The sequence below is a fragment of the Bicyclus anynana genome, chromosome 9 (assembly GCF_947172395.1).
Source record: "Bicyclus anynana chromosome 9, ilBicAnyn1.1, whole genome shotgun sequence".
Lineage (NCBI taxonomy): Eukaryota > Metazoa > Arthropoda > Insecta > Lepidoptera > Nymphalidae > Bicyclus > Bicyclus anynana.
Window position 1 is genome coordinate 14371980 of NC_069091.1, and position 27204 is coordinate 14399183.

Consider the following 27204-nt stretch of genomic DNA (forward strand, 5'->3'; position numbering starts at 1 on the left):
CCCGTAGGTAAGCTATTAGTGTTTGTCCCCGCCTGCAGCACCATAAAGAATTTCCCTTCTTTTTAAATGGGCACTCTGAGCAAATACCTAGGACCTCTGCCATATCAGAAATCGATAAGCGATATCCATTATCGACAGAACAGATTTAATTTGTACCTATATCAGATCTAAATGTCAAGCAGACACAACAAAATAAGTAAACTATTTGTAATGAACTGCCGCAAAATAACGCTTGCTCCTATTCAATCCTCAGAATTATATTAAGAGAAGTTTGGCAGGAACCAGCCGTGCAAGCACTTGGGTGCTGGAGAAGGGGTGCTGAAGCAAGCTCGTGCCAGCTCCGTCAAAGTGGCAGCATCAAGCACCAGCAATGCGGTGGAGCACTCGTCTCTGCCAAAGACAAGCGCACAGATAACCACACCTTCGTCTTCATTCTGAAAAAAAACATACAGCTAAACATAGAACCTTTTGACGGTCTCCGTGGCGCAGTGGCATGCGCGAAGGATTTAATGACGGAGGTCCTGGGTCCTGGGATCCCAAGCTGGGCCGATTGAGGTTTTCTTAATTGGTCTAGGTCTAGCTGATGGGAGGCTTCGGCCGTGGCTAGTTACCACCCTACCGACAAAGACGTACCGCCAAGCGATTTAGCGTTCCGGAGTGTGGATTATCATCGTCGTCCTAACAAGTTAGCCCGCTTCCATCTTAGATTACATCATCACTTACCATCAGGTGAGATTGTAGTCAAGGGCTAACTTGTAATGAATAAAAAAAGAGAACCTCCTGTTTTTGGAAGGCAGTTTAAAATAAGGTTATAGGACATACAAAGCTTTTTTTTTAAGTGTTACGAGTTCCTCGATTACAGGTGGTTTAACATTTATTATTCATGTTATTGTTGAAGGGAGGTATTTTGACGAAGTTGTTGCAACAGTGATGGTATAAATAAGAAGGTATTTGATGACTTGAGCTCAGTTGTTTGTTAGGCAGCGTGAACACCGTCATGCTGCTAGTAGCGTTAGTGATTTTGTACAACACTCAATGTTTTGTTGTAACTATTAATAATGTTTTTTGTTGTAATTATTGATAATGTTATATGTTGTAGTTATTGATCATATATTGTTTAGGGTAGGCACGAAGAACATATGGCAGGGGTGGTAAGTGTCAATGCATTTAAGAGGGATCTCTTAATACTACACCCAAAGTCACAAGTCCTGGGACCTGCTTGAGGTGTTACCTCTACCACAAAATAATAGTGCAATCACTGTCGTTGCTATCCATCACGTAATAAAAGGCTCTTTCTTTGAAGAAGAGGAGATTTGGTGCTCAAACCCGTCCCGCTACTTCAAATCTGATCGACAGCTATGATAATAATATTTGTATCTGTAATCACTATTAATATGGGTTGTACACTTGTAAATTATTATAATGATGTCCCAATGTAGGTTGGTGAATTTAAGATGATATTGTTTGAATCTGTAACAATCACTATCAAATTTTTATGATAATTATCAAGACTGACAGCTTAACGTGTTATTAGAGGCACAGAGACGTGTAAAACTATCTAATTCCCAATTTCGGCTTGTTATTGACAATCTCTTTGAAGAAAGAAAACTTTAACAATTTGTGATTTGACACAGGAATCGAACCTGCAATTTTCTAATACAAAACCGCATAAACAGCTAATAGAACAGGAAGTCAATATACAAGGCAGTAGGCATTCTAAATCATTTGCTGTAGTGCAATTTATTAAAACATTGGACAATAAAAATTACCTACACTAATATAAAATATTTACTTCGGCTATCTTCAAACTTGAATAACACCAGAAATGATAGATAGATAAGATTAGTAATTAAATTATTAATCTAATCATTTCTGGAGGTTTTCAAGATTTTCTCAATGTTAGATTAATTATAATTTATTAATATTATATTATTCACATGCCATTCACAAGGACACTCAAAACTTTAAAAAATTAAAGTCATTTTTAACCGACGCGACGACAAAACGGAGGTAGGTTATAAATTTGTAACGTAACACGCGTAACGTTTAACTTTTAATTTTGATATATTTTTCAAACAGTATATTTCGAAATTGGTCTCATGTAAATTAAAAAAAAATAACAACCCTAAGGGTATGGAAACCGGGAATGTTTGATTGGTAACCAATTAGTTGTAATGTAAAACAACGTTTCTTTACAGAATGTTTAGTCCGATTTTGATAATTCTTTTTTTAATCCCAAGGCGTGTATTTAAGTCGTTTCTAAAAGAATCACATGAAAGAACACTGTCCGAGAAACCGAAACCTTTTAATATGCATTGAAACATGAAAAAAAAAGTCGGTTGTATTTGTTAAGAAAAATATTAATGAATTTTTTAGTTATTGGACCGACTTCGTTTAAAATCGACATTTGAGCATTGCATTCATCATAATTTTATAACTTATAAACTACCTAACTTTGGTTTTTGGTAGGTACGTAATTGTTTACTCCCTTACCTTGGCATCGGGATGAGGTACGAAGACCGGCTCACTAGGGTAGCAGTCCAATTCCCACCACGACTTTGTCTCTCCTGTCGCCGTATCTACTTTGATTATCTGGAAAATCATCATCACCTATAATTTTAGTGACCTAAGCCTCTTCTTCTTTAAGAAATTAAAAATCACGTGTTTCAAACGATGAAGGAAAACATCGTGTGGAAACCTGCATACCAGAGAATTTATCAATTCTCTGCGTGTGTGAAGTCTGCCAATCCGCATTGGGCCAGCGTGGTGGACTGTTGGCCTAACTCCTCTCATTCTGAGAGGAGACTCGAGCTCAGCAGTGAGCCGTATATGGGTTAATAACGACGATGTTTTATCGGTTCATATACAGAGATTTGCCCGATACTGACCACGCTGCGCATGCGGGTTCGTCAGCGCAAAACTAAATTTCTCGCGCCAGTGTCACTGCTGCCCGAGACGCTGTGCCATTTAATAATCTAGCCTTTGGGAATGTACATACCGCTAGGATACCACGAGTAGATGAGGTTGGCAGTTGGGGAGAGTGACAGGTACATCCCAAAAATCAACAAAAACTACAAACGTCCTGTTTCCTCCTGCATCCTGCATCCTGCAGTGGATGTTCATCGGCTGATATTATATGATCAGTTCTATAAAACAGGGTAGTGGCGTACCGGCTCACTATGGAAATATTGGTCGTATTTTAATAATAGAATAGAAGAATAGAATATGGCAAATATTCTATAAAAAAAAAACTGGGCGTGGCCTACTCGTACATCCGTGTCCGTGTATAAACAACCGTTTAGCTGGTAGACACCTTGACTTTAACAAAAATTAGCACTAAAAACCCAGTTTCCAGACACACCATATTTTTTAATCTAACGTGAGTTAAACGAGTAATTAAAAATTCATATCCACTTTACATACATATAAGGGAAGTACTCTAAAAAAACTGAAAAAATTTCATTTTACCGATTTTTCGACATTTTAATGTACATACTCATGCTGAATTACAGCCACATAGTAGGCTAACCACTCTCTAAGCTAACCCTCGGACAGACAGACATGGCGAAACCAAATTTAATAATACATTTTTTTTATATAAGTTTTCCTTGTTTATTACGGAACCCTACAAAGGAACACCATTCATAATGATCGTAGTAGGAAATTTCCACTAGCTATTAAACATTTCGTACGAAAATTTGTTTAGTTAGGTACACAATTAACACCTAGAGCTAACACTATTCTGTACCTAAAACTATATGATGATGTCATGTCGTCAAAACAAAATTCACGGTCAACAGTACTGGATAGAAATAAATATAATATGTATTTATGCATGTCATTGTACGTTTTAGTCGTAGTGTGCCTTCCTGGGGCCCTATATCAAAATTAGTTGGGTGGGCCAAATTAAGGGTAAAGATTTCTCACATAAGAAACAAAAATGCTCGCTTATATATACTTATAATAAATCTGTAGAGAGGTCAATTCTGTACATAAAATATATTTCCAAAACAACTCATCAGGGCGCGATTAGTGATCGATACTGATGCCAAAACTGTCTGTCTGTCTGTATGTTCGATAAAGAAACAAAAACAACTCGACGGATTTTAACGATACTTGGTAAAATTATTCTTCATACTCCTGGGCAGGTTGTAGTATACTTTCATCGCGCTACGATCAATAGGAGCAGAGCAGTGAAGGGAAATGTTGGGAAAACGGGAGAAGTTACTCTATTTTTACAGCGATACTACTGTAAGGATTGGATTAAAGAGTCTAAGGACGGACGGACGGACGGGCGTCCGCTAGTAATAAATATGACAGTAGGAAACATTCTAAATAATAGATTAAATCACATCTATTATTTAGAATGTTTCCTACTTTTACGGCGTTTATTAAAGTTTATTGGCAAACGCTTAACCCGGGGAAAAAGTTTATCTTTTTACTGAACCATTTCTGAAGTGAAAACTCTACAGTTTTTGTGATTTTTTCCCCAGGAAGCAGCAGATTTAGTGAGATTGTGGAGTACATTTTACTATCTACGTAAGGGGCCCCTGTAGTCCGGGGGCCCCGTAACATTGATACGGCTGATACGGCGGTAGCTACGCCCCTGGTTTTAGTTAGTTATAATGCTAAATCAAAAAAACATTGAACAACCTTTGCAGTATATGAAGTTTAATCAAATTGCTAACGTATTATTGGCACAGCTAAGCCTTTGAGAAGAATATTCGTAGTTTTGACCCAACAGACTGCTCCATTGCGGATTGGTGGTCTATAGGGTTGGTTTGACTATAACAAACACTATCAAATGCTTAACGTGTTGGGAACAACTACGGGTTGCTTGGGAACCCGATATTTCAATATTTCACAGAACTCAAACCTGGAACCTCTTGGTCTAAAACGGATACCGTGTTAGTTATACCAGACCAATGAATTATCGTTTTTTTTTTTACTTTAATCCATGATTTAAACTTATCGTTTAATTTTTAATATTGTCTACTTTAATTAACTTAACAATTAAATCCAGACAGATTATTAAAGTCAAACAAAAAGGCTTTTATGAATGATCCGACCGGTAATACCATAGACAAGATTAAAGAATGAAATCTACTCGTATCTATTAAATCTATACTAATTCTCTAAAGTGTCAAAGTAAGTCTGTCTGTCTGTTACCTTTACGGCTAAGCTATTGAACCGATTTAAATGTAATTTGGCATAAATATAAATTGGACCTTAGAGCAGAATTTATGCTACTTTTTATCCCGGAACATTCCATGATACAGAGTTACACGCGGACTAAATCGCGGGCGTCTGCTAGTCCATATTAATATTATAAATGTGAAAGTGTGTGTGTCTATTTTTTTGCAAACACACTGTCTGTTAGCGTCTTATACGACAAAACGGAGCGACGAATTGACGTATTTTTTGTTAGTGGAGATAGTTGAAAGGATCACATAGGCTACTTTTTGTCTCTTTCTGACCCCCCACTTCTCTAAAATGAGGGGGGGAGGAGTTTGTATGGAGCTTTTGTAGGGTAGGGGTAGGGTAGGTAGGAAAGAAGCGCACATTATTCAAAGCGAAGCGGGTCCACTAGTTTTTTATTAACAAAACATCAACATACCAATCCGGGATGCGCGGCGTCGACATCGGAACTTATGGCGTAAAAATATCTGTACGGAACACCTGAAAATAATTATTATTTCTATGACTTCCATCATCTTTTTCATCATAAGACTACTTCTTTTTCTTGTGCTGCATATTTTACAAGGTGAAAATCACCTTTATAGTATTAGTTATGTTATTTTTTTTTCTGCCTCTCATATATTTATTAGTATATTAGTATATAATTATTTTAAATTAATTTTAACAATGTTAATATCACAAATATAAAATACAAAACATTATTAATTTATTAAGAATAAGATCAATCCTCCCACTGCGGGACAAATGAGTGCCTAAGCAACCGGTGGTCAAGGCTCCAGAATGAGAAACCTCCTCACAATACGCGCCGTCTCAAGAATCACTGCCTTCTGTATCTGACCCTTGATCCAACAGTTAAGTGAAAGCTTCTTAAGGTGCTGGTCGAAGCTTTTCGCTATAAGACCATTGACTGAAACAACTATCGGAACAATAAAAGTTGACTCAACATTCCACATGGCGGTAATCTCGTGAGCAAGGTCCAAGTATTTTGATACTTTTTCCTTTTCGGCTATCACCAGATTATCGTCATGTGGAACAGTAATATCAACTAGCACTATACCAGGCCTATTAGCAACAATATATTAGTATAGGTTATTTATTTTTATCTCTTACCATTATACCGATCATAGTGAATCCGAGGCGTTTCGCATCCCAGATCTGCCAGGAGTCTAGGCTCCACGTAGGCCAAGCGAGGCGCATCGAGGTTAATCTCCAACCGTTTAGGTCTCGACCGAAACCACTCAGCGTAGTCAGCGTTATTTTGCATGGACTGAAAATACAGATCAATTTCATAAATCAAGTATTAGTACTGTTCGTTCGTAACACTCTGAATGCGGGAGCGGGCCGGGAGGCGTGTAGCGATGAATGAAAAACCCAAGACTGACGCACCTCACTCCCCCGCACGCACGATTCCACACCCGCGCAGTCTTTCCCCTCGTCGCCCACATATCATGGGAGTGTTATCAACGAACTTCCAGACTATACAAGCTTCGTAATTTTATTTCGCGCACGCATTATGCTGAACGTCTTCTTTATTTGGTACCTCATTTAGTAATATCACGAAAAAAAAAAGATGTTGATGTTACTGTTGTTATTTTTTTTATTTGATACCTAATAGCCCAGTGGATATGACCTCTGCCTTTAATTCCGGAAGGCATTGGGTCGAATCCGGTCCGGGGCATGCACCTCCAACTTTTCAGTTATGTACATTTTAAAAAATTAAATATCACGTAGGAAAAACATCGAGAGGAAACTTGTGAATTTTCATAATTCTATATGTGTGTGAAGTCTACCAATCCGCATTGGGCCAGCGTGGTGGACTATTGGTTAAACGTTGAAGAAAAAACATCGTGAGGTAACCTGTGTATTTTCTTAATTCTCTACGTGTATGAAGTCTACCAATCCGCATTGGGCCAGCGTGGTGTAGTATTGGCCTAACCCCTCTCATTCTGAGAGGAGACTCGTGCTCGGCAGTGAGCCGATTATGGGTTTGATAATGATGACTATCACGGAGGTGGGAATGAGTACAAAAGTTCATCTTATATCTTTGGGAGTTATGGCACAGAAAACATGTGGTTATGGAAATAATACAAAACGTCTATTGAGCAAATCATGCGTTACCGACATAGTATAGACGCAACTATGTTGACGGCCACGTGGCTCAGTGAGTAGTGACCCTGCTTCCTGCACGGCCGTGGGTTCGATTCCCACGACAGGAAAATATTTCTGTGATGAGCATTGGTGTTTTTCAGTGTCTGGGTGTATTTGTACATTATTATTTACTAGCGGACGCCCGCGACTTCGTCCGCGTGTAAGTCGTTGTAAACTTTCAACTACCCCTATCATACCCTACCCTAACCTACCTCTACCCTACCCCTACCCTACCCTATCCTAACCCTACCCCTACCCTACCATTACCCTACCCCTACTCTACCCTACCCCTGCCCTACTCCTACCCTACCCTACCCCTACCCTACCCTATCCTAACCCTACCCCTACCCTACCATTACCCTACCCCTACCCTACCCTACCCCTGCCCTACTCCTACCCTACACTACCCTACCCTACCCCTACCCTACTCATTAAGGCTGCACTTCTTTACTTATTCCTCCCACCGGGGGTCGCATCGAGCGCGGCTACCGTTACACAAAAATAATCCTTAAAGCATGAATTAGTATTCACGCGCGATGGCTTAGCGTATTTCATGTATAACTTTGGTGTTTCTTTACCGATTTTTATGATTCTTTTTTTATTGAATAGGTAATAATGTTAACTTTCTTATTTGGTATGAGTGATGAGTGTTATAAACATAAGAGTAGACAAATATAATTAGAAAGCTCCGAACTGCTAAGCTATCGGGAGTTACACGTGTTATTGTGAGTCAACCAATAAAAAAATATATATATATATATGCTGTTGTGTTTTTATAAATAATTTTAAGGAGAACATTTCTGTCATACATGATTTCTATGTAGCTTTAACCATTAACGCAGTACACGCGACGGAAGCTTAAAAAATTGAGTAACTTCTCCCGTTTTCTCAACATTTCTCTTCACTGCTCTGCTCCTATTGATCGTAGCGTAATGAAAAGTATACTATAACCTGCCCAGGAGTATGTTGAATAATTGTACCAAGTTTCGTTAAAATCCGTCCAGTAGTTTTTGTTTCTATAAAGAACATACAGACAGACAGACAGACAGACAGACAGACAGACAGACAAAAATTTTACTGATTGCATTTTTGCCATCAGTATCGACCACTAATCACTCCCTGATAGTTTTTTTGGAAATATATTTCATGTACAGAATTGACCTCTCTACAGATTTATTATAAGTATAGATGTATTTATATGTAGTAGGTATATAAATATACATTATTATATGATAACTTACTTCTATAGCCTGTATGTACATAGCGTCAAGAACCTTAGCGTCCTTGTATACACACATGTCCACCACCAGGCTCCGCTCCTGTTCGAAGCAGTTGATGATGTGCAGGAAGAACAGCGTGTCGGTCTCGTACCGCTTCACCTCCTTCCCGGTACGACGACTTATTAGTACCACGTGGGTCTGGAAATGAAGGCTTGTTTAGTTATTATAAAGGGGAATGCCCACCGGCCCATACAAAGGCCCAGAGAACCCAGTTATACCGCCGTATACATGGACAGTCAGTGCCTGAAGACAAAAGTCTTCGAACAGTGCGTGTTGCCAGTGATGACCTATGGTTCCGAGACTTGGTCGCTAACTATGGGCCTCATAAGAAGGCTCAGAGTCACACAGCGGGCGATGAAACGAGCTATGTTACGAGTATCTCTGCGTGATCGAATCAGAAATGAGGAGATCTGCAGAAGAACCAAAGTCACCGACATAGCTCAACGAGTTGCGAAGCTGAAGTGGCAATGGGCGGGGCACATATTTTGAAGAGCCGTTGGACGTTGGGGTCCCAAAGTGCTGGAATGGCGACCCCGCACTAGTAAGCGCAGTGTTGGCCGACCCCCCACCAGGTGGACTGACGACATCAAGCGAGTCGCAGGGATTCGCTGGCTCAGTATCGTGAAGTTTGGAAGTCCCTACAAAAGGCCTATGTCCTGCAGTGGACGTCCATCGGCTGATTTGATGATGATGATGATGATACATGGACATGATAGTATGATGTATAAATAAGGATTTGGTTAATTAATTGGCTTAATAAAAGTATGTTTCTTTAAGAAAAATACATTTTTTATCACGGCAAAATGTTCGCCGGTGTACTAAAGAGGTGAAGTAACATTTGAAGCTGTATTTTTTTTTGTATTGTTTTTTTTCTGTTACCAACAAGCTTAACAAACAAGAAAACGAACAAACAAACCAATCTTATGTCTTCAAAAATTATCGTAAAACTCAGGCTGTATGGTCAACGATCTTAGCTTGTCCCCGTTAAATGAAAATGAAATTTGAAAAAAAAAAAATGAAATTTATTCGTTTTAAACATTACATTAAATAATAGGGCTGAGACCTTCTTTTAAGTAAATACCTGTGTCAGAAGGTCTCGCTCTTCCTTTTTAACATCATTCTCGTAACTACGGTATTTACATTGTACAGTGTATATATTTTGATAAGTAATAGTAATTAATTAATTAATTTTAGTTAATTAAAAAAAAATAATTTTAGTTGTAGACAAATTAAAGATGAATTAAAAATGTCGTAACACGTTGTAGCAAACTTTTTCATAAAGTTATGATTTCATTGTTGAAGTCATTTTATCATTTTTTTTTAAACATAAGTAAACTGCCGGGCGGCTAGGGTAGGCCTGGGCCGGGGATGGGCATTCCCCTTTTTAGTTTTCGACTATTATTACCACCATTAGATTAAATTATATTATTATTAATCCTGCCATTTCAAAAGTGCTTGTAAACTAAGCCTAATTGAAATAAATTAAGTTTTTTTATTTTTTTTGAATTATGGTACGAGATTCGGCATAAGAAATATATACTCAGTTCTGCCCCGAGGTGTTACCCGCGAAATATAAGTATGTACCTATTACGTAAAAAGTCTTTTTTTTTTAAATAAATTCAATTCAATTTTTCGATACCTATTTTCATTTGCTGACCTTGAGAGATAATGTAGAATTTTAATTGTGAGAGATTTTTCAAATCAGTTCATTAGGGCAGGAGTAGGGTAGGGTAGGGGTAAGAGATATGTCAGGGTAGGGGTAGATAGGGGTAGAGTAGGGATAGGGAAGAAGTGCACATAAGTGACCGGCTCCGCTAGTATTTTTGAAAAATAATGCATTCATAATGCACAGATTAAAGAATAATAGGCATAGAGCGAACGGAACACGGCACTGATGCAGGCATTCCAGATACAACCAAATTTTAAAAAAATGGCCAAGTGTGTGTCGAGCTATGCGCAGTATAGTGTTCCGTATATTAATTAGCACTTTAATTCTGTAATGCACAAAAATAAAGATAACGATACCCCACAGTATGGGATCGACAATAAAAAAATCAACCTCACTTTGCATGTAAGGAAGGAACCTTTAGTTAATTGTTAAGGAATTTTTAGTTAATTGTTTATAACTTTAGCAATTTTTGCGAACGGGCCTCTAATTTTTTCAAAAACTATCTACATTCAATTCCAAATCGAATGACATCTTAAGCATTTTCATAGGAGACGGAGAACTTTTTTTGACCTAAATGGCACATGTGAATAAGACTTTAAGGTAGATAGCAACATTATGCGGATGTCGAGGAGACGCGTGACGTTTGTTTTTTTATGGGTTTCGCCGGCTTCACTGCGTGGCTTGTATAGACTCATTCTGTATTATTCTCTATTCTGTGACATAATGTAAAAAATATAGTCTAAGAACCGGCATTAGAAATATTATACCCTTATCTGTTAATTATTATTAGTGCTATGAAATAAATGATAGATAATGTTCACAGTACACATAGGTTGCCTAGTAAAATTGTGGCCAAACACCTTTTTCATACAAAAGCTAGGAAACCATGATCAAGGCCAACCAAATATAGTTAAATTAAGCATAAAATAAGCTTGCATTTGACAATTAGACGACTAAATAACTGATGGGTATCTGTATAACATTACTTAACTGTTTGTATCTGGCAACCCCACAGTTGCAGTGTGAAAGCATAAACTTTTACTTTTTCAATTCTTTGGGTATTATTCTATTAATTAGTGTATTATTTTTTTTTAAATTAATCAATATTAAGGAGGATTTAATACTGTTCGGCCGAAATTTAACTTGACAATGTGCAACGTGTCAATGTGAATATTTTCTATCACTTATTTCTTAACCCAATTAATAACAGATGAGGGCATATAATTACATATTCTGTATATCGGATCTCGTAGACGGCCAGTAGACCAACGATCATTTTATACTATAGTATAGCCTTTTGTTCGGATATATTTTATATCCGAATAAAAGGCTACAAAACTGAGCGCTCACATGCACAATTTTGTCTTTAGTTCAATCATTTATTTATGTATAATATATAGTTTTTACACTTCCTGAATACTCAACTCGATATTGTAGACTAGACGATATTTAGGTATAATTTGTTTAAATAACGTTCGTTGTTGACCACAACTAACATTGAGATCTCAGAATACAGAAAACCACCAGAAGGAGTGATAGCGCAAAGAAGTGAAGCCATTTATACTACACATTTTACGATTACTCACTCTGTGTTTGTCGTGTTGTTTGACGTGCTATACAGGTAACAAATTTAATTAAATTAAGCCGTCTTGTGCTATTCCTTCGTGTAAAAATGCCGTTGGTAGAAAAAAGAAACTGAATAGGATCACATTTCACGTGTAAGTAGCACAAATAAATATTCTTATGTTAAAATAATGAATAATTTTTACGTGAATTTAGTTGTCATAGAAACCGATGACTTCATTTTGTAAGTGTTGCCAATGTAATTGTTTTGATTTTCCCTACTTTTAATTTCAATTCAAGGATTTATTATTTATGTAAAATATTAATCAACTAAATAGGTAGGCATAGGTTCCGGCAATTAAGTTGAAATAAAATTGTGGTAATCAGCGCAGATAAAGAAAGTGTAAAATAATCTTAAAGCTTTAAAATTTTACAAATAACAATGGCGTGCTATATTATAATAAGTTCGTTCGTTCTTGTCTGTCTGTGTGTTTGTTTGCACATTTGTTTGTTTTCGTGTGCTTGTTTGGTCTTTTGTTTGTTTGTGTACCTACTTGTTTGCTTGTTTGTTTGAGCAAGAGGATTAAATAAAATATTTTTATCTTCAAAACACATTCTTAAAAGATATTAAACCAATTCAATGGCCTTATTTATACTTGAATTTTAAGAGACATAAAAATTAGAGAAATAAGACGAGATAATAATAACTGTGCACACGATTGAAATACATATTTATAATAATAATATAATATAATTATATGGAATATATAAAATTATTATTGTAAATATGTATTTCTTTAGTTTGTTAGTTGATAAGTTTTATAATAACCGTCTTATTATATCTATTATTTATTTGTACTTGTCTTAAATTTTTTAGAGTTCATTTTCTTGCTGACTCTTAGCAATCACTAGAAAACCGGTCCCACTGTTTTTATTATTTACCATACAAGTTAACATTTAATGTGATGAACTGTACACTTATTGTTTTCCTTTTAACATTATAATTTTTTACCACAAAATAGGGAAAAATTTAACAGCCTCATGTACTAGCAACATTACGCGGGTGAGAATTGCGACGAGTGCAGGCTGTTGTGTACAATTTTTGGACACACTGCGCACTATAGAATGACATCTAAACGTGGCTTCTGGTGGTTTTCTGTATTCTGAGATTGAGATGTGGAAATTTCCTCTTTTGAGCGCCTCAATTTTCATGACCTGGTAACACATCTAACAGTATTTAACATTATTGCAATTGCAGCAGACACTAATAAATTAAACACTTTATTACTGAGCCAATTCTATGCTAGGTATGAAATAATACCTAGCTTTCAAAAATTCAACTGTCAACATCTTTTTTATTGAAAGATATATTGTAAACATGTATTTGTTCATAATCTTCTATCTATCTTAGCTTCAATATAGCCTTTTTACAAGAGACAAACAGTAGCGCAGTGTAAAAGTGCACAGCGCCATCTAGATTTCATACCCAGAAATCTTTTCTCTAATATCAGGTAGATTCCGTTTAATATCTATACTAATATTATATAAACAGGAAAGATTTGATTATGTGGGTGTTTGTTTGTTTGTTTGCATTGAATATACTCCGAAACTACTGAACTGATTTGAAAAATTCTTTAATTGTTGGAAAGTTACAACCCCCGAGAGCTAAAAGGGAACCACGCGGCGCATGTTAGTAATAAATAAACCACAGATTAATCAATATTAGGCAGATGGATGGATGGATAGTGCGCTCCATCTGCCTACCAAAATACAAAATTCTAAACGAATACATTCTCGAATCAGTACGACACGAAGCGTCGCATCAGTAATATTCAATATTATTCACAAAAAATGGCGTCTTATGTTTTGAAATATTTTAAAAACTGTTTACAAGAACTAGAGAAATAAGATGGAGCTTTTTTTTTTGTTAATTATTCATTATTATATTAATTTACGTAACTGTTGTTCGTGTTATAATATTGAAATGCAAATTATGAAAAAAGTATGTATATGCGGATGTCAAGGAGACTTGGGAGACACGTGACTTTTGTTTTTTTTATCGGTTTCAGCTGCTTCAAGCGCTGCTTGTAAAGACTCACTCTAGGTACTCTGTGTAGTAAACATATACCTTGTGATCCGGGTACCACTTTAGGCTGGCGGCGAGCGGCTGGTTGCTCAATTGGTTGCGTACCACCCCGTAGAGCGACACTGATAACGGCTGTTCTATTATCACGAAATAGTTCTTAGTTACACCTAAAATAATAAATACCAAATCAGATTTGTTTTTCCAATTCTAACCAGTCTACAGGGGCATTTTTACAATTGATTACTATCAAATTTATTTTTCGTGAATAGCTTCATCTTGATGAGACGCTCAACTTTTTTATCTACGAAAGTTTTTGATTCTGGTAGCTAACAGGGTTACTAGGTAATAAAAACTTCTGAGCATACGAGGAACGATATATCGTACCACGCAATTTGTAGGACAATGTGGCTGTTAAGTTTTATAACTCTTTATTACGCTTAAGAAAAATAACAGCTGGTTAGTAAACATTTTTGACCAACTCCTCACAGCTTGTATCAATAACGAGGTCATATAAAATTGCTACAAAAACTGTTATTTTTACAACTTGTAAAGAATTAAAAAAAAAACCATATAAAATATTTACTCCACTGATATAGTAGCGTAGTTGGTGAAAAAAACAGCTAATACAAGTTGGGACAGAGGAGTTTACCAAAAACATGTTACTAAATAGATATTTTTTTATTTTTATTGTTGCTTAATTAATAGAACGAATACAACTTGACAACCACAATGTTCTACTAATTGCGTGGTACATTATCTCGTTTCCCACGCTCAGAATTTTTTATTATCTGGTAACCCAGTTAGCTACCAGAATCAAGAATTTTCGTAAATGGAAAAGTTGAGCATCTCATCAAGATGAAGCTACCTCACGGAAAATTATCTTAATAGTAATTAATTGTAAAAATGCTCCATGGATTCTGGGTTACTAGGTATTTGGATTGTAGATATTTTTAGCGGACTCGGTATTTGGATTGTAGATATTTTTAGTGATTACAAAAATAAGAAAGCTAATGTCGAACAAAGGTTATGATTCACAACATTTGTCAGGACAACTTAATTAACAAATCAAACTGTAACCAAAATAAGACAATAGAATGGCAGAAAATGACTTTGAGTGAAGTCACGCACTTGTGAACGTTGTGTGTAGGGTTAAAGGATCCTTTGACTGTTAACAAACACTCCCCTTTTCCACTCAACTCACTCTCTTCGCCTATCCCAAGTCACCCATAAAGAATTACACAACAAGAGATGTGGACAGCTCGAACGCCACGAGCACACTGAAGCCGTCCGTACCGCAAGTTGTTGCAACGCGGCGATAACAATATTCTTACCAAACGTATGCATATATGCTGGGTGCGTCATCCAGCGCGGCTTCATACTGCCGACTATGTGCGCTTCCTTGAACATGTCTCCTGAAATGGACAAAGGATAATGTCATCATACCAATCCATGGAAGTACAGCGTCCAATGCAGAATATATAGACCCTTCGACACTTCCAAATACCACGGTCGATGACACCAATCGACTGTCATCGTCTTTTGTTGGGGGTTTTTTAAACAAGCGTTTACTATCATTTTTCGGTAGAGGAAACACCTCGAGCAGGTCCCTGGACTTGTGATCTTGGGTAAAGATTTAAGAAATCCCTTTAAAATGCATTAAGACTCATATCCCCTACCCTGTTCTCCATGCCCACACTAAAATTTATGATCAATAATTATATCATAAAACATTATCAATAATTACAACACAAGACATTTTTGCACAAAAAATCATTAACGCGACTAGCAGCGTGACGGTGTTCACGCTGCCTAACAAAGAACTGAACTCAAGTCATCAAATACCCTCTCATATAGACCATCGCTGTTGCAACAACGTCATACAAATACGTCCTTTTTATAATAATATAAATAATTAATTTTAAAACCACCTGTACTTGAGGTACTCATAACATTCCTATACTATTTTTGTGCTTATCCACTCTTAATATCAGCCACTAACGTTCAAGTAATCTCACTTGCCTGCATCGCTAACGGCTTGACAATCGATAAAACTGATCGTGTGTTGGTCGCGATCAGCATGATATCATACCAATCGCGATCAGTCATATAACGTCAGGCCGTTAGCGCTGCAGGCATGTGAGATTACTTGATCGTCAGTGGCTAACACAGTGCTTTAAGATCAGTTATAGAGAGCAAAAGCGATATGTTTTTTTACCTTTTTCTGTGTGTGGAAATTTTACTACCACGTGCCTCAAGCTGCCTTTAACTATAGACATGCCGACATTATACACGTCACCTGTAAATAAATCATATTCTATAGTATCTTGACTATTTTTGACGGCCTCCGTGGCGCAGTGGTATGCGCGGTGGATTTACAAGACGGAGGTCCTGGGTTCGATCCCCAGCTGGGCCCGTTGAGGTTTTCTTAATTGGTCCAGGTCTGGCTGGTGGGAGGCCTCGGCCGTGGCTAGTTACCACCCTACCGACAAAGACGTACCGCCAAGCGATTTAGTGTTCCGGTACGATGTCGTGTAGAAACCGAAAGGAGTGTGGATTTCATCCTTCTCCTAACAAGTTAGCCCGTTTCCATCTTAGATTGCATCATCACTTACCATCAGGTGAGATTGTAGTCAAGGGCTAACTTGTAAAGGATAAAAAAAAATCTACATAATACTCGTTTATAGGCATATAATATCCACAAAAAGCTTTCCTAGTTAGTTTTACTGTTACTTGAGTTAAACTGGTTATGTCATAGCAAAAAATGGTTTTTTACAAACATCCGTTTCTATAGTCTGGCAAGTTCGTTGTTAAACATGATATGCGGGCGACGGGCGGAAAGACTACGCGGGTGTGAAATCGTGCGTTCGGGGAAGTGACGTGCATCAGTCGGTTTTTTCATTCATCGCAACATGCCTCTCGCCCCGCGCGCAAAATCGGGAGTGTTACGAACTAAGTTGCCAAGCTATACTTCACAAGTTAGCCCGCTTTTATCTTATTTCATCATCACTTACCTGGTGAGATTGTAGTCAACGGCTAACTTTTCAAGAATAAAACAATTAATAGAGACGCTAATAATGTCTTAAAAATATAACGATTACATGATTATATTACATTTTTTTTTTGTCACATGTTTAATCTTTTCCTATTATAATTGAATATTACATATTTAAAATGTACACACTAACTATTTTTAGTAATATAATTATAAAATGTTTACTTATAAAATTATTGTAATGATGTAAATTTTAAATGGTGAAATTGTCATTTGAATCATTAAATACTTAATAAATAATTTGCATGCCAAATAGGGATGATGACAGTTTTTTAAATTGTATATAAATTAAGAGTACGCTAATAGTAAAGCAATTTTGTAAAAGTAACAGGGTATCTGCGATCATTACTTTCGGAGCTACAGGGATTTAAAGGGTCTGATTTGCGGCGCTGCCGCGGATCCCTGAAAAACGCTCCATACAAAATGGCACGATTTAGTGACGTCGTTGGCTCGCTGATCGTTAGGTTTGTATGGGCGTTCAAACAAAATTACTAATATCTTTGTTATTTCTGCGTTTATGTTTATAGTTCACGTATTAAAAAATGTCACATTTAATGTAAGGAAGCTAAAACTGTATTAATTTTCATCTAATTGAATTGATTGATTGATTGAGTCTCGTTCAACTCACCATTTGGCATCACATGAGGATGCGAGGTATGGTTCACTAGTGCGATACACTCCGTCATGTCCTTCCGTTCAACTGTCTCCAACGTTACATCATCTATTCTGAAACACAGTAAAATTAAAAGTGAAAGTGTGTATTTTTAACCGACTTCAAAAAAGGAGGTTCTCAATACGACACGTATATTATTTAGAAAAAGTATAGGTACCTACTTCCATATTGGTCCCATTTAATTTTCACGAAAATCGCTTCAATACTTTTGTGGTGAATCAAAATAACTGAAATAAGTAAACGAAATTGCTCATACTGTGGCGTTTACTGTTACTATGCTAGGACACAGAAAAAAAAATATATTTTTAACAAAAAATTTAAACCGACTTCAAGGATACATTACTTTAAAAAGCGGAAATACCATCGTACCTATGTTCTTTCTATTGATCGGTTTGAAAGCGGTACCAAGAAGCAGTACAATCATTAAGAGCCCTCCACAGCTAAGTAGGTACAAAAGCCAATTATGAAATAAAAAAAAAAAGAAAAAAAAAAAATATGGATATGACTGTGATGTGATAAAAAGGTAGCAAGTTTCCACTTTTTAAGGGCATAGGTCACATCGATTTTTTTATTTTTTTTACAAGTTAGCCCTTGACTACAATCTCACCTGATGGTAAGTGATGCAGTCTAAGATGGAAACGGGCTAACTTGTTAGGAAGAGAATGAAAATACACACTCCTTTCGGTTTCTACACGGCATAGTACCGGAACGCTAAATCGCTTGGCGGTACGTCTTTGCCGGTAGGGTGGTAACTATCCACGGCCGAAGCTTCCCACCAGCCAGACCTGGACCAATTAAGAAAACCTCAATCCAGCTGGGTATCGAACCCAGGACCTCCGTCTTGTAAATCGCCTTGAAATCTAACAAAATGTTGGGAATGATAGATCCGATCGGTAACTTGATTACGTGACCAGTCGATAACAAAAATGCCATTCCCATTTTTTTAATTTTCGAAACTTTTGCGATTTTAGAAAGAAAATCGATGGCAACAGACCCAGATTCTCAACCATCGAAGTCGTTTTCAACCCATATTCGGCTCACTGCTGAGCTCGAGTCTCCTCTCATAATGAGAGTGGTTAGGCCAATAGTCCACCACGCTGGCTCAATGCGGATTGGCAGACTTCACACACGCAGAGATATAAGAAATTCTCTGGTGTGCAGGTTTCCTCACGATATTTTCCTTCACCGTTTGAGACACGTGATATTTAATTTCTTAAAATGCACCCAACTGAAAAGTTGGAGGTTCATGCCCCGGACCGGATTCGAACAAACACCCTCCGGAATCGTAGGCAGAGGTCATATCCATTGGGCTATCACGAACCATCCAAGTATAAATCGTATTTAAATCAACAAAAAAAAAAGTACTTTAAGGGTCTATAACGAAGAGTTGCTACGAAACTAAGGGTTTGGTGGCTGGAGACATGGTGTTTAAACCTGACCGAGTCATAATACTTCGATACTTAATATTGTACTCACCTATGGATCACGGGTCCCTCTGTAAAAGCGTACATCTGGTCTCCAAAAGGATAGAGCGAGATCATGGCGTTGTCTGACATAGAATCGCCTGGCTTGAATAGCGCAGCAACTCTGTAATGTGTTGAAACAAATCTTAAGTAAGTAAGAGCGCACTCAGCGCAAATCACATGTTTTTTTTTTAACTAACTTTCAGCAAGGAGGAGGTTCTATTTTCGGCTGTATGTATGTTTTTGTTTGGAAGGGTATTCTTCCAGGGTGGTCCCATTTTTTTCATGCCAGGATCTTTTTCAATCTATTTCTGACGATGTGTCACCATTTGAGACACGTTATATTTAATATCTTAAAATGCTGAAGTGCACGCCTTGGATTGTATTCGAACCTTCTTCGTCTTTCGAATCTAAGGTTGAGGTCATATCCACTGGGCAGTCACGGTTTACAACTCGCAAACGTTTTACTGTTTAGAATTTCTCTTGCATTTTAGACACTCTTTATTTCTTTAATTCAACAAAATTCATAATTTTCATCTGAGTGAATTGAAAAAATATTGTTATAATTTATATGGTACTTAAATATGAGTGTAGGTAGATATTCTGTATTTTCAGAAATAGAAACTACCGTCAATATGCTCCGCGCCACGAAACAAGTCCCGTAGACGCGGCGCTAATGTCATAATAGCGCTCATTATCATTTGGTAATAATAAATAATAAATAAATATACTTAAACATGAAAATAGGCCTAGATTCTCAACCATCCAAGTATAAAGCGTATTTAAATCGCGGCAAGCCGTTACAAAACAAAAAAAATCAAAAGAACTTTAAGGTATATAACGAAGAGTTGTTACGAATCTAAGGGTCTAAATGGCGGTCTTATCGTCATTTGTGTAAGGCGCTGTCAGGCGCTATTTAGTTCAGATTTTAGCCGCAGGACTTCGTTCGTGGCGCGGAGTCTAGTAATCAAGCGGACCTGTCAAATATGGTATGGCACGGGTCTGGTACAGCCTGCGTACCGAACTCCGTGACAACGATGCGGCGCGCCGCGCGGTTCTTCTTGAAGGTGTTGGACCGCAGGAAACGGCACTGGTACGTAACGCGGCCATCTTGAATGTTGAACCTGGAGCATAATAAATATATTACTTGTGACTGCCTCTTGTGATAGCCCAATGAGAGTCGTGATAGCACAGTGGATACGACCTTTGCCTCTGATTTCGGAGGGTGTGGGTTCGAATCCGGTCCAGGGGCAAACTTTTCAGTTGTGTGCATTTTAAGAAATTAAATATCACGTGTCTCAAACGGTGAAGGAAAAACATCGTGAGGAAAATCTGCATACTAGAGAATTTTCTTTATTCTCTGCGTGTGTGAAGTCTGCCAATCCGCATTGGGCCAGCGTGGTGGACTATTGGGCTAACCCCTCTCATTCTGAGAGGAGACTCGAGCTCAGCAGTTAGTGAATATGGGTTGATAACGACTGCCTCTTTGGTTCATTAACTAGTATTGCGGAGTCCCTGGGTTCGAATATGTGGAGCTTAGTGTTTCTACAGAACAGCCACATTGTTATAAGTTCCTCGAGTACGGGTGGTATTAAAATTTATTATTAACTAGCGGACGCCCGCGACTTCGTTCGCCCTTAAACCTCTTTAAGTCAGCCCTTACAGTAGTATCGCTGTAAAAATTGAGTAATTTCTCCCGTTTTCCCAACATTTCCCTTCACTGCTCTGCTCCTATTAACCGTAGCGTGATTAAAGTATACTACAACCTGCCCAGGAGTATGAAGAATAATTGTACCAAGTTTCGTTAAAATCCGTCGAGTAGTTTTTGTTTCTATAACGAACACACAGACAGACAGACAGACGAAAATTTTACTGTTTTCATTTTGGCATCAGTAGCGATCACTAATGACCCCCTGATAGTTATTTTGAAAATATATTTTATGTACAGAATTGATCTCTCTACAGATTTATTATAAGTATAGATATTGATAATAATCGATATAGAAACCTCCTTTTTGAAGACGGTTAAATAAAAATGTGTGAAGTTAAATTTGTTTGAAGTTGTTACAATAGTGATGGTATAAATAAGAGGGTAGATATTTGAAGACTAGAGTTAAGCTTTTGTTAGGCAGCGCAGATGCCTTCACGATGCATTCTCGTCTCTTTCGTCTCATGTAGATGAGACGATCAACTTTGTTATGTACAAAATTCTAAATATAAATATAAAAGATTCTAAATATAAATATAGAAAGAATTCTAAAGATAAATTCTTGATTCTGGTAGCTAATTTAGTTACCAGGAAATGAAAATTTCTGAGCGTCGGAATGAGATATCGTTTCGACGCTCAGTTCCGAGAGTAGTAGACAGTTCGTAGGCACTAACTAGTACGTAGGTAGTAACTATCTAACTTGTATACAAAAAAGTTAAAGAAATATTTTGAAAAATAACTATTATTTAACGTGTTTACCTGTGCAGCAATGCAGCACTATCGAATAGATGTTTGAACCTCATGGAGCCAACGTTGAGCGATCCAGGCCCGTTGCGGAGCAGAGTGCCTTTCAACCAAGTAGGTATTTCCCCTGAAAATTATGCTCATATAAGTAGAGACATACTGTTTCGTTGACACAATGGTTAGCCTGTGAGGGTTTGGATTACAAAGTCCTAGTTCAGTTCTGAGTTTTAGTTCTGGGTCGGACTATGAAATACTTTTCTGTCTCCCAAAAAAAATGTTTAGTAAAAATACTCTATTCGGTGTGAAGAACTTGCCGTTCGTTAACTTAAGAATAACGTTAAGCCGTCACTTCCGGTCATTAGATATCATTATCCTGTGACAATTATCATTATAACCTATGCCACTTTAGGCCCACCAACCTTAACTGGAGCAACTTGATGAGTCTAAGCTTCAAACTGAAAATTTTCGAAAAACTACTAACGCAAACTATCTGCTTAGATTTTTATTCTTACTAAGTAGCTCATGTTTAAGAAGAATACGTATTTATTTATTGTTATAATTTTTTCATTAAACAGTCTCTTTTCCTTTTTTCCACAATTTTGCAATTACCCATTGAGTTTTGATAAATTACCCATTCATATATTTATCATGTAATAAATATGTAAAACAGTTCATTTTAATTTTCTTTTACAATACGATTAAGTATGTTTTATACATAGCAAGTAAAAAGTTATAGAACATATAAAAAAGTAATATGAATGAAAATTTTAAAACGAGGTTGAAATGGGAGTTTGGAAAGTCCTTATCCTAACGAAGAAAATACAAATCTATAATATTTTAGTTCATTTATTATTATATCGGATACGCTTTTTATCCGATTCCGGCCTGAAAACGCTTCTATACGAGCTTGTTTTTTTATCAATTTAAGCCTTCTAAAATGCATAGACTACATCTACCTCTTCATTTTTGGTTTTTTTTTTCATATGTAGTTTTTTCAGCTTAGGAATTAGGAACTAGTTTCGAACCCATGCGGGGCCAATAGTCATGAGTTGGTTCTTGCAACGCGGCACGATCCAAACTGCGCAGCTGCTCGCATCGCGCGCTGGGAGAGGGGTTGAGTGATGCAAGAACCAGCTCATGATGACTCACTCATGACCTAATATAAGTTGAGTTTTAGCCGTTCTTTAGTGTTTCATAATCAATTAAAATGAATAACACACACGATAGTTTAAATTCTAAAAAAGTATTTATAACAATTCAAAATCACACTAATGAATATCTGCCATGCATTCAACTGATGTGTAAACTCGCACATTATACTGCTGAAGTGAAACTTTTCCTAATAAACCTGGCTGTTTCTTCTTCGTTGAAGCATCGCAGCAGAGTTCATATTTACACCGTTTTTAAGTCCATTTTAATCCACCGTAATTATTATACCCATCGAATCTCGGAAAACATGAGGCCAATAATTTTCTGGCGGATAAAACTACTTTACTTTTTTTGGAAAACCAGATCCTGGTCGTGTCCACCTTTTAGATTGTACTTTTGTTTCTAAAGTAGGTATAGTAATATCTAGGTTTTATTCAAGGTCACAGACTGTCTTGAGAATTAGTAGTCAGTCAATCAACTCAAAGCAACCAGGGTACCAATCGCTCAGCCATCACACTAAAGCAGTGTGGTGGTTTTTTCAGGTAACTGTTAGCCCTGAGTTTTTGTTTCAACTAGATAACTCCACGCGTTCCCAACATACGTCGTGCCAGACAGACAGACTGTTAACAAAGTGATGTTACAAGATCTCCTTTTGAGGCACGAAACCCTAAAAATTACCTGTAACTGCCCCCTTCAATGGTTCAGTAACTTCAAGTTCGCAGGATCTCAACCACACGCCGCCGTCACAGTTCGGGTAGTATTTCGTCTCAGGTTCAGCCATGTTCTACTAACAGATTTGTATTTAAATTATTGCTATCTCTTTATGTCCTTTTTTAGGGTTCCGAACGTACGTAGTACAAAAACGGAACCCTTATTTATCATGCTTATGCCTCTGACTAATAATTATTTCCCATTTTAACTTGCTTAATATTATTTAAGTAATAATAATATAGAGCTAGCGTGCGTGTTTTTGTCGCCTATATCGGGTATCAAATGAAAGCCCTCACATTTGATACCCATATTTTATGTGCGTATATAGATTTATGTCAAAGAAAACCAATAATAATTAATGTCATCCGAGCTAACAGAATCAAGTTGTTTTAAAAGCAGCAACATTTGATCCAAACAAAATAAAATTAGAAAAGTTTCTGTAAATTCCAGTTAAAGGACCACCAACCTTATGTGGTATTGAGGAAAAACCGATCCAGAGTTATATCTGTGGGCTGTTAGAGTAAAGAGTTACTTTATGTGAAATTGTCTAAAAAGGCAACATAAATTGAAATAAATTGCAGTAAATTGCATTGGGTGAGCTAATGTAATTTACAGCAATTTATTTTAATTTACTCGTATGTTCACTTTATTACTTGTAAATTAGCATGAGAGCTGGCGGCAATACGTAGCCTGGCGGTTAGAATACGTAGTTGAAATTAAAAGTGAAATTTTCTGTATTATTAAAAGTGAAGTTTGTCCAGGCTTATCTCTGGATTTTAATGTAGGTATGTTAAAATAATAGAGAAGGTTATTGAACAACATATTAATTTTGGATAGAAGCAGGCGTTACTTTGCAGAAGTTCATCATGATTATATAATGATTTATTTATTTTGCTATCATCCGCGAAAAGCCGACGAGCCCATGCGACATCGTCACCCAGGTGACGTACTCTCTACGTACGTCTAAAGTCTTTGAGGTTGACTCTACAACGTGCAATTTCACGTTGTAGAGTCAACATCTCCTGAGGATGCTCCGGTTTCGGGGTGAAACGTACGTAGAGAGTATTACTTCGGACCTGGGTGACGTTGTCGCATGGGTTCGTCGACTTTTCGCGGATGATAGCAAAATAAATAAATCATTATATAACATATACATTTTTTATCCCGGAAAACCCATGGGTGTGTGAAAAACTGAATTTCACGCAGACAATGACGCAGGCGTCCGCTAGACTTTGAATAACGACAAATGGCAAACAACAGTTGCTCATAATACGGACGTACAGTTTAATCCACGTGTAGCATGTAGCCGGGCACAGACTCCAATTTGACTCGCTACGGGTCTGTCTTAAATGGAAAAGTGCTTTTGCTCTTGACATTGACAATGGTGAAACATATACATTTCATTGTGGTTTCATTAATTTCAAGATTCTCTTGGCTGAAATATGACTCTAAGCTCAAGGTTATTGAAATCTATACTAATATTATAAAGCTAAAGAGTTTGTTTGTTTGTTTGATTGATTGAACGCGCTAATCTCAGGAACTACTGGTCCGATTTGAGAAATTCTTCAGTGTTAGATAGCCCATTTATCGAGGAAGGCTTAAGGCTATATATTATCCCTATGTTCCTACGGGAACGGAAACCACGCGAGTGAAACCGCGCGGCATCAGCTAGTATTACATATCTATAACAACGCGACTAATCCAATGATGTTATAAGAAAAAAGAAATAGATAGGTGGTAGTAGACCGCAAGTGGCATGTTAAAACTATGCTAATTAGCAAACCTGTGTGCCTAGTGGGAGTTTTAAATATTTTTATACTGTTACTATCGCGTTAACGTAAACGCGAAATTAAATGGAATTGAAAAATAGTTGTGCAGTAGTGCCACTAGATGGCGCTGTTTCAATGTTTAGAAATTAGCGTTTACGTTAACGCGATTGTCACAGTATCAAACTGTCACTACGCCCTCTGAGCTTAGTCGCCGCACTGTCATCGCACCATTGACAACGCCACTGAAATATTTTTTGTGTGCCAGTAAACATCGAATGTTGTTTATTTAACCTATCTACCTCTATTTTTCTTCCAACATCATTTCTGATTTTATCACAGATCTTTAGAAGAGTTTATTTCATTGCCGGTTTTGACTTAAACACTAGAGATGATGAGATTTGTTTTAATTTATCTTCTGTTGACGAAATTATAGACGACAATAATTGTTAATTGATTGTTGATTTATCCGTGAAATTGTAACAAATAAACAATCTCGTTTTTTAATATACCAGCTAACGTCTACGGTTTCACCTGCGTAGCTCCCGTTCTCGTGAGAATACGGGAAACAAATAACGTGGCTTTACATCTGTCAAGGAAATTTCAAAATAGGTTCAGTAGATCCAGAGATAAACCCCTACAATCTCACAAAAACACTAAATTTCCATCACCAGCCTGTAATCATCCAATGCTGGACATAGATAGGCCTTAGAGCACCCGCTGCTGGACGAATGCAGGCTGTTAAGGACCACACACGATCCTCCGTCTTCCTCATAGAATAATTTAAACTTCACGACTATTAGTACAGATTAACTATAGAAATGGATTACCTGTATGGCACAACAAAACACTTTAGATGGAAACCACTCTACATACGTAGTAACACAATAGTTCTAGTATACTATTATGTATACTGTGGGTTTACTCGCTACGTGAGCAACAAGTGGACACGTGCTCATCGCGCGGCGGTTCACTGAAATGAGACTTAGGGGCTGGCTCACCCCGCCCGTGACCTTCAGCAAGGCTACATTGGCGATCGAATCGAGAGCGGATTATACGCGCTTAGAAAACAGCGTAGTTAGTCAGTCCAGCGTTGCCAGACGTCCCGATTTTGACGAGACGTCCCGATTTTTAAATTAGAATTAAGTCCCGCTTTCTGGGATACATAAATCCCGAAAAGCGGGACTGAGCCTGATAATAACGCTTTATTCACCCAAAAAATTTCTAAATCTGGCATAGCTGTAAGGTTTTCCCCGCCGCCTTCAATATCGGTGTTTAAGTCAAGCATTTTTTAGGCAAGCTCTTTCATCCATATCCATCATCGCTTACCTGTAGACGTCAGCAGCCAAACGCTTGCAAAAAAGACTAACTTTGTTTGAAACTAAAAAAGGTTTTTATTGCTGTTTGTTGTTGTATAATAAACTAGAAATCTACTAAACGGATTTCCATACGGCTTTCACCAATTGAGGCTTTCATGAGGAAGGCTGGTGTATAATTTTTCAAAGATTTTTTTGAATTTGTATGTTGAATGTTTTTCCTTAATTATTAAGGAAAGGAGGTGCGTGCCCCGGAATTGGAGGCAGAGGTTATATCCACTGGGCTAAAATAATACATAACACCTAATCATTAGCGTTCCTCGTAGCGTTAATCAGTAGCCCGGGGACTATTAAACATATATCGCCCTACCTAGTGCATATTTCAATAATTATTACTTTTAGTATTTTATTCAACTAGGTATAACTGAAAAACATGATAAACTATATCACTGTTTTGTTATAGGACCACAAATCTATAAGAAAAAATGGACAACCGGGCAAACCCTCCATTACTGCATGCTTTTTAAAGAAAATCTACATTTTCCAAATTATTTTTCTCTTTAAATTGGCTAAATCGTGTTGTTTTCTGCCACCCCCTTTCGTTTACCGCTCGGGCACAGTAGATATAACAAGCAGTATAATAACTCGGCCGTATTTTTGAAATAAATACCTACAGC

At 37.2% G+C, this 27204-nt stretch overlaps 1 protein-coding gene across 2 annotated transcripts; it reads right to left on the reverse strand.

The window, feature by feature from the left end:
* On the reverse strand, window positions 1-26179 carry LOC112048997 (carotenoid isomerooxygenase). Of its 2 annotated transcripts, none has more exons than XM_024086717.2 (14): window positions 26042-26179; window positions 23413-23518; window positions 21601-21712; window positions 20111-20257; window positions 19147-19257; window positions 17626-17723; window positions 16161-16241; window positions 15277-15357; window positions 13988-14112; window positions 8589-8765; window positions 6310-6466; window positions 5618-5679; window positions 2494-2592; window positions 1-434 (listed from the first exon to the last, which is right to left on the reverse strand). In XM_024086717.2, exons 2-14 carry the CDS (start codon window positions 23513-23515, stop codon window positions 261-263), a joined length of 1527 nt encoding a protein of 508 aa, XP_023942485.2. In that variant the 5' UTR covers window positions 23516-23518; window positions 26042-26179; the 3' UTR covers window positions 1-260. The 2 variants fall into 2 exon arrangements, with proteins under 2 accessions (XP_023942485.2, XP_023942484.2); XM_024086716.2 differs by having other exon boundaries at window positions 23413-23521.
* Between the last annotated feature and the right edge of the window lie 1025 nt (window positions 26180-27204).

What these genes read in the sequence shown, in the direction of transcription:
- LOC112048997 (XM_024086717.2), bottom strand. Translation starts at nt 23,515, where the DNA reads ATGGCTGAACCTGAGACGAAATACTACCCGAACTGTGACGGCGGCGTG. An exon ending in ATTGAAGGGGGCAGTTACAG is followed by an intron (nt 21,713 to 23,412) that starts GTAATTTTTAGG and finishes CATAATTTTCAG; the next exon opens with GGGAAATACCTACTTGGTTG. An exon ending in ACGCCGCGCATCCCGGATTG is followed by an intron (nt 2,593 to 5,617) that starts GTATGTTGATGT and finishes ATGATTTTCCAG; the next exon opens with ATAATCAAAGTAGATACGGC.